Source organism: Euprymna scolopes, chromosome 18 (genome assembly GCF_053919585.1).
Source record: "Euprymna scolopes isolate OS-2025 chromosome 18, ASM5391958v1, whole genome shotgun sequence".
Classification (NCBI taxonomy): Eukaryota; Metazoa; Mollusca; class Cephalopoda; order Sepiida; family Sepiolidae; genus Euprymna; species Euprymna scolopes.
In genome coordinates this window covers 64,593,766-64,612,768 of record NC_136499.1, presented here as the reverse complement: position 1 = coordinate 64,612,768, position 19,003 = coordinate 64,593,766, and the positions used below count along the sequence as shown (strand labels likewise).

Here is a 19,003-nt window from a genome sequence, read left to right as displayed (position 1 = left end):
TTTCTCATTAAATTTTCTAAAGGGCAAGAGATCTTTGGAAAAAATGAGATACATGGAATATCAGCTTTGTTACTTTCACGATGATTCGCAGAATGGCAAAGGAAGTGATGATCAGCTTCGAGGTGTTTGTGCTTGCGCTATCGAAAACACCAAAGCCAACAGATTCTACGCCATTGTTGAGATGGATGCTTCCTTGTTGGTTGAGGTATGACTTTGGTCCTCCGCAGTTCTCGGGGCAGTTCGGCTATTTTTTGCAAACCAGTGTGCTCTTCCTCTGCGCGTTGGCTTGTCAAATCCGACTTTCTGGCCCTTGTATCACATCATTCTGCTGTAGGAAGGGAGATAAATAGTGATCTTTCCATCTTCCAAATATCTATGCTCTCTTTTGACGTCATAATAGTACCATTTTCTTTTTCTTTCTTGATATCTTTCCACTCCGTCTGCTTCTGCTGCCTCTTATCCTTCTCCCTCCCTTACTCTCCCTCTCTCTCTCCACTTCTCTATTATTCTTTCTTTCTCTTTCTTTCTTCTCCCCCCTCTCTTGCTCTATTCCCTCACTCTATCCTTCCTCTCTATATCCTTCCCCCTCTCGCTTTCTTCTTTCTCTCTTTCTCCTTATTTTCCTAATTTTTTCTCCTCTTTCTCCTATATTTCTCTTTCAATTACTTATCTTATTCGTGTCCTCCAACTACCTCTCTTCATTTACATTATTTTCCTTTTCTCCCACCATCTATAACATTCTTATGCAGATGTAAAGTGTGCACGGTGACAAGCAAACAGTATTATCAGTTTTAGTAGTTTGTAGCTATAACCTCTAAATCTTATTATTATTTGGATTATTCGGACTACTATTTTCATCTTGAGTGTTATTCGTGCAATGTTTCAATCAATATAACCTCCAACCTTCTTCAGGTGTATCATGTCAAACTCTGGAATCTGCACCGAATTTCAAGCGGAATTCTTTATTTAACCTAAGAGGGTAGCATGCCTTTTTTTTCTGTCAACTATGACCAGATAGAAATCTTAAGTAATTTCCAATCGTATTCTACGTCAATAGACCACACTGAGGATTGAACCTTTAGCCTTTGGAAAAGTGTCACTTACAGCTGAATTTAAATTTAGTATTTTATTCGTTGTTGCAGTGCAATTCTAATTTGAATTTTAAGAGCCTTAAACCTATTCTGAATTTTAGATGACAACCTTACTACTTATTTCTGTGATGTTGAGATTTTACAAAAGCAACTTTCAAAATATATGTAATCCAAATATTCTAAAATAATTTTCTTTTTAATTTTTATTTAGCTTCAGTGGGTTTGAACCGAAGAACGAAAAGACAGAATGCTGCTTATCCTGTAACAAAAGAGAAACGGCATTCCATTTCGATGCCCCATTACTTGTCTGAGACTGAACAGAATGAATCCCAAAGACTAAGTGCTTCATGGCCGGACAACAATCAAGTGGCTGAAAGGACAGGCTACGTCAGCCACCCTCAGACGAGCTATGTCAGCCATCAACAAAAGGTTTTGGTCAAGAATCGAGTGACTTTTGCCCCCAAAACTGTGCAGCTTTACGAAATGGATGAATTAAAGAAACCATTGTCTGACAAGAACATCCAATTTAAGAAATCTAACTTGCAATTACAAATCCGGCTTGGAATTCCAGAGGAAAATCGAGTGTAATAAACAAATCCGTTGTTCTTTTTTGTTCGTTGGTTTCTTTCCTCTTTTTTTATATTCTACGTGTAATATATATATATATATATATATATATATTTTTCTTAATGCAAAAATACAATGGTGTACTGTTATTCACGTCCTCTGTTAGGAGAGAGAGAGAAAGAGAGAGAGAGAGAGAGAGAGAGAGAGAGAGAAAATACCTTGATCTCCTATGCTCTTTGAAGTGCTGCCATAGATATTTGTGTTGTCTTCATAGATGACTCTAGAACATGCAATCAATGACTCTAGAACATGCTTTGGAACATGATTTATGAATATCAGGAAGAAGGCTGAACCCAGAATGGGTCTGTGACTCACGCTGGCATTCATGCTGTAAACTTCAGATTTTTTTTCCTGCAAATGACTACTGTGCAAGCAAGTTAGGAGCCAAGGTTGAAAGTCCTGTACTGAAGGATAAAGCACTGAGGCCCCGACTAGTCATCGTCAAGGCTGACGGACTGCATGATGATGATGATGATGATGATGATGACTTTTAGAGACTTGTTGAAGAGAAAAGGTTGGTTGGTTGGTTGTTTTACGGCATATCAACCCTTTTCGGGTTATTTAATGCCGAATCCAAAGATTTTGAAAAAAAAAATTCTTAATAGAATATACTTGTTTTCAAGTCGGTTTCTATTTAACCCATTGTTGGAACCCTAACAGGTACTACCACTTCGGGTCAGAGTGGAGCTGGGAGCAATGGTAATTAAAGGGTGGCTCGACACTCCCCGAAGCCCACAAGCTGGGGCCTCACCACCGGATATAATTTAAGGTCATATCCAGGACCTCCATTGAGGGACTTTTACCCTCTGCAGGGGGGCAGTTGGTGTATTCTAATGCCCCACCGACAGGGCCGTGAAGAGAAAAGGAGTTGATTGTTGAAAAGATATTCATAGTTAAAAAGTTTGTAGAGCAAACCTTAATGCCAAATCGTATCGAAGATGTTTGCTATATTAAGAGCTACCATCCTAGTAAATATATTTTTTTTATCTTAGTACAAAATGAAATAAGATATGGTCACGGGTGTCTTGTGTTGGGAGAGACATAGTGTCAAAAAGACCTTGATCATTACCGCTTTTTAAAATATTGTGTAATCGGCATAGATATCTAAGAATGTGATTTGACAAATCACTTATAATGATCTGTGAGAAGAGTGGGTCCAGAATGAAACCCTAACTCTAACGCCGGCATTGATACTGTGTGCTTTTGACTTTTGCTTGTCAACAACTACTTTTATAGACCTATTTGAGAGAAAAAGATTTGATGATTGAGAAAATATTTCTAGATATTCCATAAGTAACAAGTTTGCACAGCAAACCTTTATGCCAAACCTGATCCTGTGCATCATCATAGTTAGCACGTCAGCTGTATATCTTGTAGGACGAAATCCATATTGCTTGTCACTAAGAATATTGTTTTAGCTGAGAGGCTCTCTGGTACGATAAAAAGTAATTTTGTTTGTAACAATAATTGTCATTGTCGGCTAAATAATTTTTAAATAAATAAAACGAATATGTTTATTCTAATAATTAAAGGATGCAATACAAATATTGGTAACTTTGAAAAGAGCACTTAAAAAACGAATTCCCTTTTGAGCTCTTATCTTATATATATATATGTATGTATATAATGTGTGTGTGTGTATTTTACAATAGAAAATGAGAGCATGGAAAGTAATATGGTTAAGCTTAAACATGGAAAAGTAAAGGACAAGATATTCCAGTAAAAAATATAATAAATTTAAACTTAAAACATTGCAGCATTTTTTTTTAATTCAATTTAACATTGCATAATCAATTCTCTTTCTGCAATATTTTAAGTTATAAATTTATTATATTTTTTTACTAGAATATCTTGTCCTTTTCTTTTTTATGTTTAAGCTTAACCATATTACTTTTCATGCTTGCATTTTTCTATTGTAATCCATAATTTGGTGAATTAGTAGCAACACTAGTCGCTGAAGCGACGTGGTTGCTATGGAAACCAGTCATAAAATCGTTGCTCACCTCCTTACGAATTTTTACGATTTTGAACACCAGTAAATTCATCATAACTTTTGTTTTACTGAACGAAAGTTGAAATTTTTTTTCACAATGTAGCTGAGAAGGTGATCTATAAACTGTAATAATTGTTTGAAATTTGGTCGAAAAAAGCAGTTCTAAATGACTAAAACTGCCACTTAACCATATATTCAAACACTACCGTGTTTGAATTATATATATATATATATATATATATATATATATATATATATATATATATATATATATATATATATAACTCAATGTTTCTGTGTGTGATATTTGGGTTTATAGAAAAAAGGTTACAGAAACTAGATAAAACATAAGTATATTCTTATGTAAAATTTACTTTGGAAGACAATGGAAGTGCTCCCGAAGATTTAAGTGCACCCCTAAATGGCGATATTGCGGCATAAGACCCTTAGAACTTTAAATATATTTTATTTTATAAAATTTAAATCATACATAAAACATTTGTGGTTCCAAATCTCAAAGTGGCATCCCACTAATCTAAAGAGTTAGGGGGAGGGCGAACCATCCTTAAAACTTCAAATATTAGGTTGGTGCAAAAATAATGTTCTTTATGTAAAAGTTGCAAAAATAATGTTCTTTATGTAAAAGTTGACTGTCAAAAAAATGACATTTTTGCACCAATCTAATATATCCTACTTTGATGAAATTCTTATACATATAGTATAAAATTTATCCTACTTTGATGAAATTTTATACATATAGTATAAAATTTTCTTGTAAGACAATAAAAGTGGTCCAAATCTCTAATTACTCTTTCCTCGCCTCTAAATGACCCTTAAAACTTCAAATACAAATATCATATTCAAATGAAATTTAAAAACCAAATGTGTGCCATTTATTCAGAGAGTTTTCGATACTTATGCAGAATACAGACCGTGAAATTTGACAGGATTTCCAACTTAAATTCAATTTTTAGAATATTTTTGTTTCTAAAATTGTTAGGTGAATGTATAGAATAGCTACAAAACGTTCTCCCACTATTAAGAATGGGTTTTAAATAATAACTATTTCAGTACGGTCCGTATCGTGTATAAGTACCGAGTTCTCCAACATTTAAGCTTCTGATTATATAAAAGGATGAAACGGAAGAATGGGGACAGTAAAAAAACAAAAACGTAATATAAGGTTATGAGTACAAGTATATAGTAGTAATTCTCATTCAATCCCGAGCAATGTCGGATCTTCCCACTAGTATTGTTTTATAAATACAAGTTATCAAAGCGATTTTCGATAATGACGATTTTGCTGGATTTAAGCTTTGGACAGATTGATGTAGCACTTAAAAAAAATCAAATATTTTCGTATTCCAATAAGTGACTGTAGAAAATATTTTCTCACAAGGAAAGGATCACAAAATAAAACCCGGAACAGATAAAACGTCCTGCTAAACGGAAGTATATAACCCCGGTTCTGGCTGGAAGTATTAATTGAATACAGACGACCAATCGGTTCGACGAGACATTTTAATATTACTGAAACCTATTATCATTAAGGCTGTTATTTACTTCTTTTCAACCATCGGAAGATGTGGCACAAGGTTGGAAGGTGGAGGAGAGTCAAGCCAGCGTTCCTAAAAGAGGAGCACTCTGACCTATTAAAAATTGCCTGGGCAGCCCTGTCCGCATTCCTCGATAGGGTGCGCTCCAGGTAGTAAGAAATAAGAATGGCTTAGACCAGTGATGTTCAACGGGGTCCATATGAAACACCGGGTGCCCACAGCTTGATTTAGTTATAAAATATATATATATCTTTAATTTTAAACATGTTAAGTCCAATACAAAATATCATTTTATGTGTATATATATATATATATATATATATATATATATATATATATATATATATATATATTGAAGAATTTTCCTTGTTTAAGATTTTATTTCATAACTTTTATAAAATTTTATAACTTAATTGTGCAATTTTGATTTTAAAAAATGACATTTGTAAACAACTTTTATACAATTTTTGTGTAAAATTAAAAAAAAACTGATTTGATCACAGTTAATAAATAAACGATTTTGTAAAATGTATTTTGCAGTAATTTAATGAAGTGGTCCACAGAACATTCCCCTTGGATCTGTAGTCCATGGGATAAAAAGGTTGGACATCACTGGTCTAGACTGTTGATTTTGGTACCGGAGTTTTAAAAAAAGCCGTTATGCTCTTATTTACTTCCTTCTCACCGCAGGAAGATATGACACAAGGTCGACATTCCCCGGTAGAAGAGCAGACAGTAAGCAAATAAATTTACCTCCACCCCCACTCGAAAGACGGAAGGCAAAGGCCAGGAAAAGTGGACCTTCTAGGACTGACATAAGATGTCGCAGTCTTAACATCAACCAACAAGGAAAAGGTCATTTCAAAAACGGTGTATGCCTTGTTGGCTTTGGAGCCCAAGTAAAACCGCGGTGCGTTAACTCGTTTATTATCTTCTTGTTTTTGTTTTTGTTTTTTTTGTTTTTTTTCTCAGTAAATTTTATGCAAATCAATTCGTTTTACAAATATGTTATCCAATGAAATGGTATTTTGTTCGTATGTAAATTATACCCACCCAAAACGCTTCATCGGGGCAGATCATTTGTAATGGGAAGAGGAAGGGCTAAACAAACCAAATAAATAAATTTAAAATAAAATAAGCCTTCATATTAGTTTGTATGAACCCAGTTCTCGAATTACCTGTAATCTGCCTCGTCTTACCATTTCTTGTGGTTGGTCTCTAGACATTTCATCGCCCACTTGTGTTCGAGTAACGGGTTCAAATCCAAGTAAGTGCTAACTTTTCTTACTTAAATTATTCTAAGCATTAAAAAAAACAGTTAATTGCCCCACCATCACAATCTTATTTAAGTGTATTTTGACTTCATTGACAAACGACACAAGATTTCTCATTGCATTTAATTAAATAAAACTTATATATATAATATATATATATATATATATATTGCTATGGTTTCCTAAATATTAATCCAATGAAACTCCGACACTTCTAAAATAGTGCTCAATAACAAGTAGAGCTGTATCATAGTATATCTTTCTTTATTCATACAAATATTATTGGCTACATATGTGCATACATATTCAAGCTTTGATTTCTTTAGAAGTCCAACACTAGTTTCGACTGTTTTTTTTAATGCGAATATACAATTTTTCTTTTTCCATATTTCAAAAATATTTGTAAATGAAAACTAGGAGAAGTAATAGGGGGTATGGGGGGGGGGAATCCTATTTACTAGGCACCGCCAAAAATGGCCGCAAAATCAAGTTGTTGTTGTTTTTTAAAACTAAATTACATTTATTAAAATCCATTATTTCTGAGTAACTTTTTTTTTCCAGAAAGATAAAACCCTGAATTTTATCATATAGAAAACAGAATAATGTAAAACTTTTTCTACTATTTTTAATTCAATTTTAAATGTTAAATTTTCCCAAAAAGTTAACAATTGTTATTTTTTGTCTTGCACAAAAAACGTACTTAAATATTTAAAAAAAAGGGTTTTTGAAATAATTTATTTATTCATTTATTGTCTAACTAAGATTTAGGATGATTTTCTAAGAGAATATGCAAAAATATTATAATATAAGTACCTGAATTTCAAATAATTCCACTTATTCATATATGTAACCAGATATTTCGCGTCGCCGAAGAGTTCAGATCGACTCTGTTTACGTTTTCTTTCGATGAGACGAAAACTATGGAAGACTAAACAGGCCAAAAAAACTTATTTTTCAGTGACGAAAATTTCAATGTATTATTAAGCTGAGGCTGGCCAGTACCAGATGGGTGACCATTTGTATGAGTTTGGTTTTTAATGTGTATGTGTGTGGGGGCCAGGCTCCCCACAATGGGGGGAGGGGGCAATTTAAAGCAGAATAAAAAGAAATTATTTCAGCGCGTTTGGTCCACCGTAGTCGAAAGGCGGCAAACGTTTTCAAACGAGATCGAAAAAAATGATGCTATTTTTAACACAAAGGGCACAATATTTATCGAATTTTTTTTTTTTGTATCGATTATTCAAAGCATGCTCTGTTTAATAATGGTCATGCATTATTCGGCTCGCTAAAAAAAAATTGTTAATTTATTTATCAAAAATTTTAAAATGGCTTTTTTCGTATAAATATAAAAAAAAAATTTTTTTTTGTTTTGCTTAACTTAAATTAATTATTTTACTTAACATATTCACCGAATCTCACACTTCAAAACTCAAAAGCGGGATAATTAAACACAATCGAAGTTCTGATATTCAGACGTCAAAATAAGGTATGCAAACAATTTTTTTTTTTTTTTTTTTTTTTAATCTATAATTCTGTCCCTTACAACAACACAATATGTTTTGTTCAGTTTCAGATGATTATTTTAAGCATATTTGTTCCCACTTCAAAACAAGGGGGGGTTTTGTAAGCAAAAAAATATATATATATAAATATCGTTTATGAAAAATAAGTACACTGTTATAAAGTTCATTCTTCTCCTAATAATCGCTGAAAATTTCGTATTGATCGGATAATTACCTGATTTTTGGTAGATTTTTAAAAAGACGGTCCGTCAAAAAGTACTGACCTGCCCCCCCAGTTTTGGCGGTGCCTACTATTTACTCATACACATCATGCTATCCTATTCATAACAATCATAATATAATAATACAAAATTTGTATAAATGAAGAAAATTATACAATTAGTTCAACATCGGTTCAAATAGGAATCATTTTGCAAATGGAATGACAGAGTTCAACATTTAGGATCTTAAAATCGGCCCCAAATAAATCAAATACTGAATTAAAAAATGTATTCCATATTTATTCAAATAATGTTATTGAATATTATGTAATAATAGTTTCGGAACAAGCGTTTTTGTTTTTGTGTTTACACGTTTCTAGAGGAACTGAAATGCGTAAAAGAGATGTAGATAAGCATTTACACTGCACCTCGCAAAAAAAAAAGAAAAAGAAAGAAAAATATACGTAGTAAAAACTCCTTTGTTTACATTCATTAAAAGAAAAAAATGGTATGATTTTTTAAGTGTGTGCTACAATGCTACACGAATGTACTCTTCCACATACTATCCCTGTATCAGATTTTCAATGTGGGGAAACCTGCTTGAGATTGAGATTGAGACTGTCGGTTTTTTTTTTTTTAACATTCCGAACTTCTAACCATTGCGTTATCTTTTCTATTATCATTTAAATTAAAAAAAAATATATATCCACAGCCAAAAGTGCTCGATTCGTGTATAAGAGTTTTGCAGATTAAACTTTCACATTTTTTTTCCAATATATATATATTATTTACTATAATAATCATTAAATACCTACAGGCACTAGTGTTCATCCTTTCGGGAATCATCAGTGCAGTGCAGGGTGTCACGATTAATGCCAGTCGAGAGATTCGAACCCCGCCAAGAAAAATCATGTCTAGCTTCATTAGCAACGACCCGAACCACTAGGCTACCGTAAACCACGAGGAAAACAGTTGAAATAAGACATTTATTCTTTTTAAATGATTTTAGCGTCAGTCAGAGTGATCTTATTATATGACGATCTGCGCGTATTAGCTAATTTGACCGACTTTATTACAACTGAAAGTGCTCAACAATAAGAAACAGGTTTCTTAAAGGGACTGATATTATTTTTTTTACTAGAATAATTATAAAATACCTACAGACACTAGTGTTTGATCTTTTCGGCAATCATCAGTGCGAGGTGTCACAATTAACGCCAGTCGAAAGAGTCGAAGCCGGCAACAGAAGTCATGTCTGGCTTCATTAGCAACGACCCGAACCACTGGAGAAACAGCTAAAATTATACATTTATTCTTATTAGATGCTTATATATATATATATATATATATATCGGAAGTAAACATACAAAACCAAAGATGCATTTATATCACAATCATGTTATTTTATTAGTAGTATAATTCGTCTTACACGTGTTTCATTGGATGGCGGAAATTCATAAAACACTGATCAGAGACAGATATATGTTCGGAAAAAAGACACAGTTGAAGATTTTTCCCTATATATATAGAGAGAGAGAGAGATAGCAGTAGTAGGCACTAGAGCAACAACACCAACAGCCGCATAATCTATATATCTATAAAAGTGAAATTGTCTGTGTGTACATTTCCCTACCAAACTACTCTGTCAATTTCCAGTCTACAGACTCGACATTTGGCATAAGGGGTATTGAGATTTGGGAAAATCTTTTTAATCAGTTTTCAGACAGAAACTCCTCTGCCAATTTTGTGTTTAAACACTTAAAATTGTAGATGTAGGTTACTTGGACATGGATCAAACTTTTTAATTTGATTTGAGCCAAAACAATAAATGTTAAGGGGTCAAAATTGGGGTCAAAGTTTTAAAAAAATTGACCTCTGCCGTCTCTACGAAATTACTCCGCCAATTTTTGGTCTAAATATTTAAGATTTTACATAAAATGTATTCAGACATAGGGCAAACTTTTTAATCGGTTTTTGGACGAAAATAAGGCTGCCAAGAGGTCAATGTTGAAAGAGTTGACCATTTCAGACTTTACCAAACTCCTTCGCCAATTTTGGGTATAATCACTTGGAATTTTAGATATAGGTTACCTGGACATGAGTCAAACTTTTTAATATATATATATACACACATGTGTGTGTGTGTGTGTGTGTGTGTGTGTGTGTGTGTGCACATAAAGTTATGAACAATATATAGGGCTCGAGCAAAGCCGGGCTGCACTGCTAGTAACTTTTATTTAAAAAATATGGCGATACTTCGTCACAAACTTATTCAAGAGATAATTATACACACCCTCAGAAACATTCTAAATAGTAGTATTAGTAATAATAATATAAACTCTGCCAGTCTCACGAACTAATACTACATGGATACGTACATTATCTTAGTCCATACACATGGACTCCATATAACATTATACAGCGATTTCATGAAAACAGTAGAAACTCAACCCGCAGGTTTAAAGATACAGAATACAACCGACTCTTCAAACACATATTCAATATACCGATTCTTCAGTGAACAAACACACACACACGTGTATATGTATGTATGTATGTGTATATATGTGCATATATATACAATAATAAAATAAGTTATATAGTAATAAAATAAGTTATAGTTGATTAAAGAAATAGGTTATATCTGTCTATCTATCTACTATTACATAAAAGGAACTTTGTGTCTCTCTGTGTGTTTTCTATGGACTCTGAAACGGCTGAGCCGATTTAAAAAAAAAAAATTACACAAATGTGCTTTATGCGCCTGTCAGTGTTCTTAGGTATTGTATCGGTATGTCTTCGATAATATTGATAATCGAAAAATACGATGAAAGAAGGAACGCGCGATTTTCATCAAAGTGTATTTGAGAAGTTTTATTACCACACAAGCAGAAAAGCCCGACATATAAAATCAACAGTAAGTTTGGCTTAACTATCAGCATTAAAGAGACAAAAGTGATGTTCAGTAGTGCGCTACACATTGAATCAAATATCTATGTGAGTGAAAGTAGGTTGGATGTTGTGGACACATTTGTGTACTTAGGTAACACAATCTCCAGAGATGGCTCTCTGGATGCTGAGATACTTCTTGGCATCCAGAAAACCAGTACGGCATTTGGAACACTAGAAAAGCGGCTGTGGTGTGATCGTGGCATCTCTGTCAAAACCAAGATCAGTATTTACTCGACCTGTGAACTTTCAGTTTTAATTTACTCATCTGAATGTTGGACAACACAACGTCGGCACTTGAAGCAACTCGAAAGATTCCATCAGAAATGCCGCGGGGAATTCTAAATGTGAAATGGCAGTCACTGACACCTGACACGGATAGTCTTGGGTAGGCTGAGTGTTTGAGCATCGAAACAATGGTGATAAGGAACTGGTTGCGCTGAGTAGGTCATGTTCGAATGGAGGATGTAAGGCTGCCTAAGCAGTTGTTTTGTGGCGAGTTTAAAACTGGGAAACGTCCTCAACATCGACCAAAAAAGCGCTTGAAAGATTGCATGAAAGACGATTTTAAAGCTTTCAAAATTCATGTTCATAACTGGGAGACCCTGGCAAAATGGCGGTATGAATGGAGGAAGCCAGTTAAAGGGGGATCTGAAATTTTTGCGAGGAAAAGAATCGATCATGCTGAACTCAAGAGAAACCTTCGGAAAAGCAATATGTTCGTTTTGCCCATTGAATTAAACAGTTGGAAACCTGAGGCTTGTAATGAAAAGCGGTTTACATTAACCACAGAAAGCACATGCCATGAGCAGAGGGAGAAAGAAAGAAAAAAAAAATGGACGCAGAAATGAAACAAATTTCAACACACAACTTTGTCTGCCATATGTGTGACCGACTGTGCAAGTTAAACGTTGGCCTGAAAAGTCATCTTCGGGCCCACGTAGTTTGGGTGTCGCCGACGATTAACCTGAAAACTATGATGAGGGTGGTGGGGAGCATTGGAAATGACTAACGCATGTAAAGACGAAGCAAATGCCATATATGCAAATATGGTTATTTATAATCATACACACACACACACACACACACACACACACATATATAACTCATTTGTTTAATCAACCATAACTTATTTTAAATTTTCTATTGGCGACACTATTTAAAACAAACATCAGTAACTGGTATGCAGGCTTGTCTCAATATCCATAAATCCAATTCAATTAAATTATCTACTTTTAAAGAAAGGTTGGCTAGTTGAAGGGCAATTAAAAAATAAAATAAGTTAAACTTGCTCAGCTAGGTAAAAATCGAACACTTAGAAAAATCGATTTTATTTTTTATTTTTTAAACAACAGCAAACAAGTAAAAATAGACAGACATTTCATTACAACAAAGATATATTTTCAAATATTGTACTGGTATTTTATTTTCTTAATTTCATTCATCCAGAAGAAGACTTATAATAAAGACGAAACGTTGATGAATACATAGCTTAGTTTGTTACTTTTTTGTCTCTATATCTCGTCGGAATAGTATTTCTATTATTCTCATCATATATATATCGTTTCGGAGTCCATACGGAACGAACTCGTGCACGCAATGTTCCTTTTATATAATAGTATATATATATATATATATATATATATATATATATATATATATATATATATCCTGCCTTGATAGAGTTCAAAATAGACTTCGTAGCTTCGTAGGGGATGTCCTTTTCTCTTTCCTGTAACCTCTATCTCACAGAAGAGATGTTGCGAGTTTGTCTCTGCTTTATTGTTATTTTTATGCGAAGTGTTCGACTGAGCTACAAACTATGCCCCCCCCTCGCTAAACTTTCACAAGAAACACTCGTCTAGCTGAAAACACTATCAATAATCCCCCACTCTTTATCTGTGCCTAAACCTAAGCGTAGATTCCATGAACAAAGTTTCTTCCTTAGAACTGCACGCCTGTGGAGCTGTCTTCCGTTTTCCTGCTTTCCAGCTGACTACAATATGGTTGTCTTCAAGTCCAACGTAAACAAGTTCTTGATGAGCCGTTCGACTTAAGTCAACAAATTTACCGATTTTCCATTACTAACGATTAATATATTGTCCAATTTTACTACTGTACACTCTTTAACCCTTATCCTCGAGTAACCTCTTGGCCTTGATAAGTGGTAATGTCTGTGTGTATGTATATATATATATATATATATATATATATATATAAAATCGAATGCTAATCACCTGAATAAGAAAAATCGAATAAAATCGACATAAGCATCTAACAGATAATATTTTTAAAATTAATTTCTTTGTTTTTTTTTTTTTTTGTTTTTACTGAATTTAATATTTTCAACAGCGTTTATAATTAACGCCTTTTTTTAAATTTAAAACCAAATTTTTATGCATATATCAATTGTGTGGTTTTGTTTTTTGGGGGGTTTTTTTGTTTGTTTTTTAATCGTTTTTCTTTTCCATTGAAAGAGAAAATAGATTTATGAACGGATAAATGAATTCACCAAATACAACAGTTTGGTACCAATTTTATGAAGTTTTAAATAAAAAATAGTGCCATTAAACCTTATGTCCAGAATTCTTGTTCTAATTTGGAAAATTTAAGGGTGAAGCTAGGGGATCTTCCGAAGAAATTTAAATCAAAAGAATTTACATTAATTTATGTCTAATGACCATAGATCATATTTAATGCAAATTTGAAATGTCTAGAATTTCCCCTATTATAAAAAAAAAATTATGAAAAATGTTATCTTTATGATTTATGCATTCGTGAACGGAAGAAAATATCCTATTAAAAAAATGATTCTTAAATAAATAAAATTAATTTTTTTAACCAAACGAAGAGCGACGATATCGTTACGCCATCATGAAAACAAGGAAAATAACTCCAAATAATTTAAACTTGCGAGATTTTAGAAAGCCATTTTTAATATGCTGACATCTGAAAAGCTCAAGTTCATTTAATTTTTTTTTTAATTTATTTAAATAAGATAAAACTAGATCAATTTACGTGATTTTTTTTTGGGGGGGGGATACGATATTTTTGTTTCATCTCTGGTACATGCATCATATAAATGGTTCTTTATTTTCGTTTTGTAATATTGGGACTTTTGAATAAGCATCGCGAATCTTGCAAAACTTAACTAACTTTATACCCCTTTATTTCCTATCAGTGCCTAAAACTAAACGAACATTTCATTAAATTTTTTCCTAAAACTGTCGCGATGCTGTTTCCCAACTGACTCTAACATGATTGCTTTCAAACTTAACGTAATTAAGTTCTTGTTGAGCTGCTCTTTTAAATACTCAAATCCTACCCAAGTTCCGCTATTATCGCTCATCGGGTTGTTGTTTCAGTCTACCCAAAACTCATTGATCCTTATCCTCTAATGGCTTTTCAGGATTAATAAACGGTGCGCGGTGCTCCCCTCCCAGTAAAAACAATAAATCTCGAATATTTACGCAATAAATAAACAAAACACCTGTTAGGAAATGATCCTTCCCCGAATTGCTAAAATGTGGCACCCAAACAAATTTTTCAGACAAAAAAAAAAAAGAAAAATGGTGCATTGTTTTTATCAGACAACAAACCGAAAACGTAGTCTATAAAAATATACAACGAATAAATGTTACCAAAGTCAAGATAAATTACTTTTCTACCTACCTGGATAAGTTTTAGGTGTTTTAACTTATTTTTAGCTTAAAACGCAAGTAATGCCGAGTACTTAAGTTAAAACGAGCACAAAATGGCAAACATGAAGCTGGCACCTTTTGGAGTCTTGGTATAATCAATCAAAACTTGAAAATAAATAAAATAGTATCAGTCCAGCCACTAAATATCACCGTGACATTTACTGGGTGAATTTCTATCAGTATTTTGTTTGGATTTTCGAGTTTTGAGAGATTATTGAGACTCTTAAAATCATAACGTCATGTCCACCATCTTGATTTAATTTAAGTTCTCAGCACAACTTTTGTGTCAAACTTAATAAACGCTTTAAAATAAGTTAAAACACCAAAAACTAATCCAGGGAGATTAAAGAGTAACTTATCTTGTCTTTGATAACATTTATTTGTTTTGCGCCACTTTTTCGGTCTGTTTGTTTTTGTTTTAGGCAAAAAAAAAAAAAAAAAAACTAAAATGCCCGGAAAAGGCTCGAGTTCAAAAGTTATTCAAAAATTCGTTAGTGAAACGAATAATATTTTCTTCGCACGTACTCACGCGAAACCGAAATGAAACATTTCGAATTTTATTAGCGTCAGTTTTGAATTTAAACGAGGAAAAAAAAAAAAAAAAAAAAAGTGTATACATAAATAAATACCGAGTCTCGTGTCAATAATTATTTTTGAATTTAGCTAAATACTGATGCATGCCGTGTATTTATCTTTTTCAGAGATATAGTTCAGGCCGCAGTGGACCCGCCAACATTTCAATTTCTTGACCATGACGGAAAATAATGACAATGATAAAATCGAAAGTAAAGAAAACAATAATCGTTTCTCCTTGACAAGCAAAAAAACGAAAACAAAAGAATTGATCGAACAGAATAGCAATGTCTGTCCGAAAATCGTCGAACCCATCGGAGATTTGTTGAATGTGGATCAATCAGCCGTTTTGAAACGGAGTCGCCGAATAAAGGATCGCCGGGACGCCGCCAAGACGATAATGAACATTGACAGTGATGAGGATAATTGTTTTCGATCTCAGTATTACAATAGCAAGAATTCTTTCGTTTCGCCGGAGGCGGATAGTGGCAGTGACCAGTTTTCCACTCCTAATGAAGATTCCGATGTTTCGGACTTCAATCTGACTCCGACTCCAGGTTGCAGAGCCGTCGATAGTAACTCGTACTCCCAGGATAAACAGAAACGGTAACCACCTTCTTCATCCTAAATATTCTTAAAATTATTTTATTTCATACTTATGTAGAATACCAACTGTGCTATTTTTTTAAAAAATGATTTTCAAGTTAAATTCAATTGTGCAATATCTTTTTGTTAGGTGAAAGTAAGAATAGTTTTTTTTTTGTTTTAAGAGCCCTCCCTCCTCTCCGTATATCAAATATGGGTTTATGATAGCATCATTTAAGCACTGTCCGTATTCTGCATAAGTATCACAATTTGATACTTGACAAAAAATTCCGAGTCAATTTCGGAAATGACCGAAGACGTTTATGATTTAAAAACAATTTTGTTATTTTTGTTTTAAAGCATCTTTTATACAGAGAGTAAATTCTTAAAAACTCTAACCTAGGTCTTTGTATGCTTAGTGTCGTTTGCCTTTTCACATTTTTCACGCTTCTCAAATCGTCACTTCGGTCATTTCCGAAACTGGCTAGGGATTTTCCCCAAAGTACTGAAATCCTCTGGAAACCTATTTGTTACAAATGTTTCATAGCAAGTGCTCAGCTCGACTGAAATCCAATCTATGCCCCCCCCCTTGCCAAACTTTCACAAAAAAAAACACTCGACTAGCTACAACCACTGTGCCTAAATCTAAACGCAAATTTCATGAACAATGCTTCTTTCACAGAATTGCCTGCCCGTGGAACACTGTTCTGCTGGTCTGCTTCCCGGTTGAATACAACATGCTAGCCTTCAAATATAATGTAAACAAGTTCTTGTTGAGCCGTCCCCTTAAATAATCAAATTCTACCCAATTTACATAATTAACGCCATCTTGCATTCATTAACTCTTATCCTCGAGTTGCATTCAGGCCCTGATAAGCAGCAACTCTCCACAAAATATATATTATCTTCATTTCTGATTTTATTTTTCGTAAAATAGATATTTATTTGTGACTGCTACAGTTTTGTTTTTCTGTTTTTACTGTCGAACCCTTTATGACGCCTTTCCCTGACTTTCGAACTTGGTCAAAGAAGAGAAATTTTTTCTTGACTGGAGCAATTTTATTTTTGTCCCATCTAGAGTATTTCTTCCCTTTTTGGGGGTGGGGGATGCTGAATTGGCCACCATGTAAAATGATCCTGTGTCTAATATTGCCCTTGTGGGGAGGCAAGTAAATAGAGATCTCTTTTCGTGTCATTTAATGCTGAAACTATAGCGCACGAATGCCCCCCCCCCCCAAAAAAAAAGTATACACATAACAGTTGGTTGCGTGTGTGAAAACATAATAAAGTTGATAACACCATGCATTTATTTAATAAAACATTGCTCTTATTTTGTGTTGCTTTTTTATATGTACAACAAAAGGATTTTGTTTCTCGAAAAAAAAAAAATGCGTTCCCTCCCTTTCTTTTAAATTATTATTAATTTAACGGTAGACGCAACCATTTTTTTTTTTTTTTCACTTTAAAACCAACGCCGCAAAATGAATAAATAAATAAATAAATAAAATAAACAAAAGATACAATAACACAACGAACGAGTCGATGAAGAATTAGACGCGTGTGTCGTTTGTTCAAAATCTGATTATGAGTTTTTTTATTTCATAGAGTTGCCTTTGTGAAAAATTGGATTGTCTACTACGTTCACAATTAGTTTATCTTAAGTAAAGGTCATTTTAAGTTTATTTCTCTGGAGTTTCTTTTTATATTTATTTATAATCGTGCAAAATACATGCTAAAATATCCTGTTTCAGGATTGGTTGAAAAAAGAACTTCCATCTTAATTGGCCGTAATTTGCAATTAACTCAAATTTATGTCTATCATTTTCACTCTCTCGCTGTATATCGTTTGACCTCCCTTTGCTCTTTTTTATACAACTCTCTCTCTCTCTCTCTCTCTCTCTCTCTCTCTCTCTCTCTCTCTCTCTCTCTCTCTCTCTCTGGCAGTTTATCTCCTTGTCTGCTTATTTTCAATCAAATGCACCTGCTTTTTTTTTAATCTCTACTTCTTCCTCCCATCGTTATAACCTCATCCCCTTCACCCCCTCCAAAAATACTGAGCATTATTTTTGTTTATAAAGGTAATATTTTAATTTGAAGAAATGGATATGTTTTAATGTCCATAGGCCTTCGAAATTTCAATACATTATTAAAATCTATAGACCTAAAAATATTAATTTCTTCGGGTATGTTTTACTGTTCACGGTTAGCAGTATCAGAATTTTTGTAGGAATTTTTGACACCCCTAACACGAAACTGCGAATACAATATAAAAATCTCGTAATTTCTCTGTTAAAAGTGGGTTATTTATTTTCTTTATGGATTATACTTCCAAAATAAACTATTACAGTTGTTTTAAAAGTAATAAAAATATTTTTATTTTTTTTTTAAAACAGTAATGAATTTTCCGAACTCAATATTTTTCAATTTTTAAACTCAATATTTTTAAATTTTTAAATTTTAAAAATCTATCAAAATTTTTCTATTGATTCTATTTTTACGATATTTTCAGGGTCAATGTGAAATTTTATGTTCTTTCCAATAAACCGAATATAATATTTTAGACAAACGTTTTTTTTAAATTCACGCCCCCCCCATTTTCACGCCCCCCCCATTTTCACGCCCCCCCCATTTTGAAATGTCTATTAAAAAGTAAATAATTAATTTATGTTTAATAGGTTTATATATCACAAATTGAAGAGAAAAGGTCAATAAATAATATATTCAAATTTAAAACAAAAAAAAAAATCAGTTTTTTAGAAATTTACCTGTAAATCCGAAGTTTAAAACCTTATTTTATAAGAACACATTTTTTCTTTTTGTCTTTTTTTTTTTTTTTAATGAAACCTTGGTCCTTGCTCTTTAATTGAAAAAAAAATTAGGGCTTGAATTACATTTTTCGAGGAGTTATAAGCTTAGAAAGATAGGGGGTCG

At 33.1% G+C, this 19,003-nt stretch overlaps 2 protein-coding genes across 9 annotated transcripts in view; both read left to right on the top strand.

Moving 5' to 3' along the window:
• LOC145297644 (uncharacterized) overlaps window positions 1-1,696 on the top strand; it is a 48,763-nt gene extending 47,067 nt beyond the window's left edge. For all 5 annotated transcript variants that reach the window (XM_080143758.1, XM_080143759.1, XM_080143756.1 and 2 more), the window contains one exon: window positions 1,303-1,696. In XM_080143758.1, the coding sequence (XP_079999884.1) occupies window positions 1,303-1,679 (377 nt within the window). In that variant the 3' untranslated portion in view covers window positions 1,680-1,696. The remainder of the gene's footprint in view (window positions 1-1,302) is intronic.
• A 4,273-nt stretch (window positions 1,697-5,969) lies between these two features.
• LOC145297643 (uncharacterized) overlaps window positions 5,970-19,003 on the top strand; it is a 39,365-nt gene continuing 26,331 nt past the window's right edge. For 2 of the 4 annotated variants that reach the window (XM_080143754.1, XM_080143751.1), the window contains exons 1-2: window positions 6,377-6,534; window positions 15,616-16,093. In XM_080143754.1, the coding sequence (XP_079999880.1) occupies window positions 15,666-16,093 (428 nt within the window). In that variant the 5' untranslated portion in view covers window positions 6,377-6,534; window positions 15,616-15,665. Of the gene's footprint in view, window positions 6,178-6,376; window positions 6,535-15,518; window positions 16,094-19,003 lie in introns of those variants that run through there. The other 2 variants (XM_080143753.1, XM_080143752.1) reach the window with 2 other exon arrangements.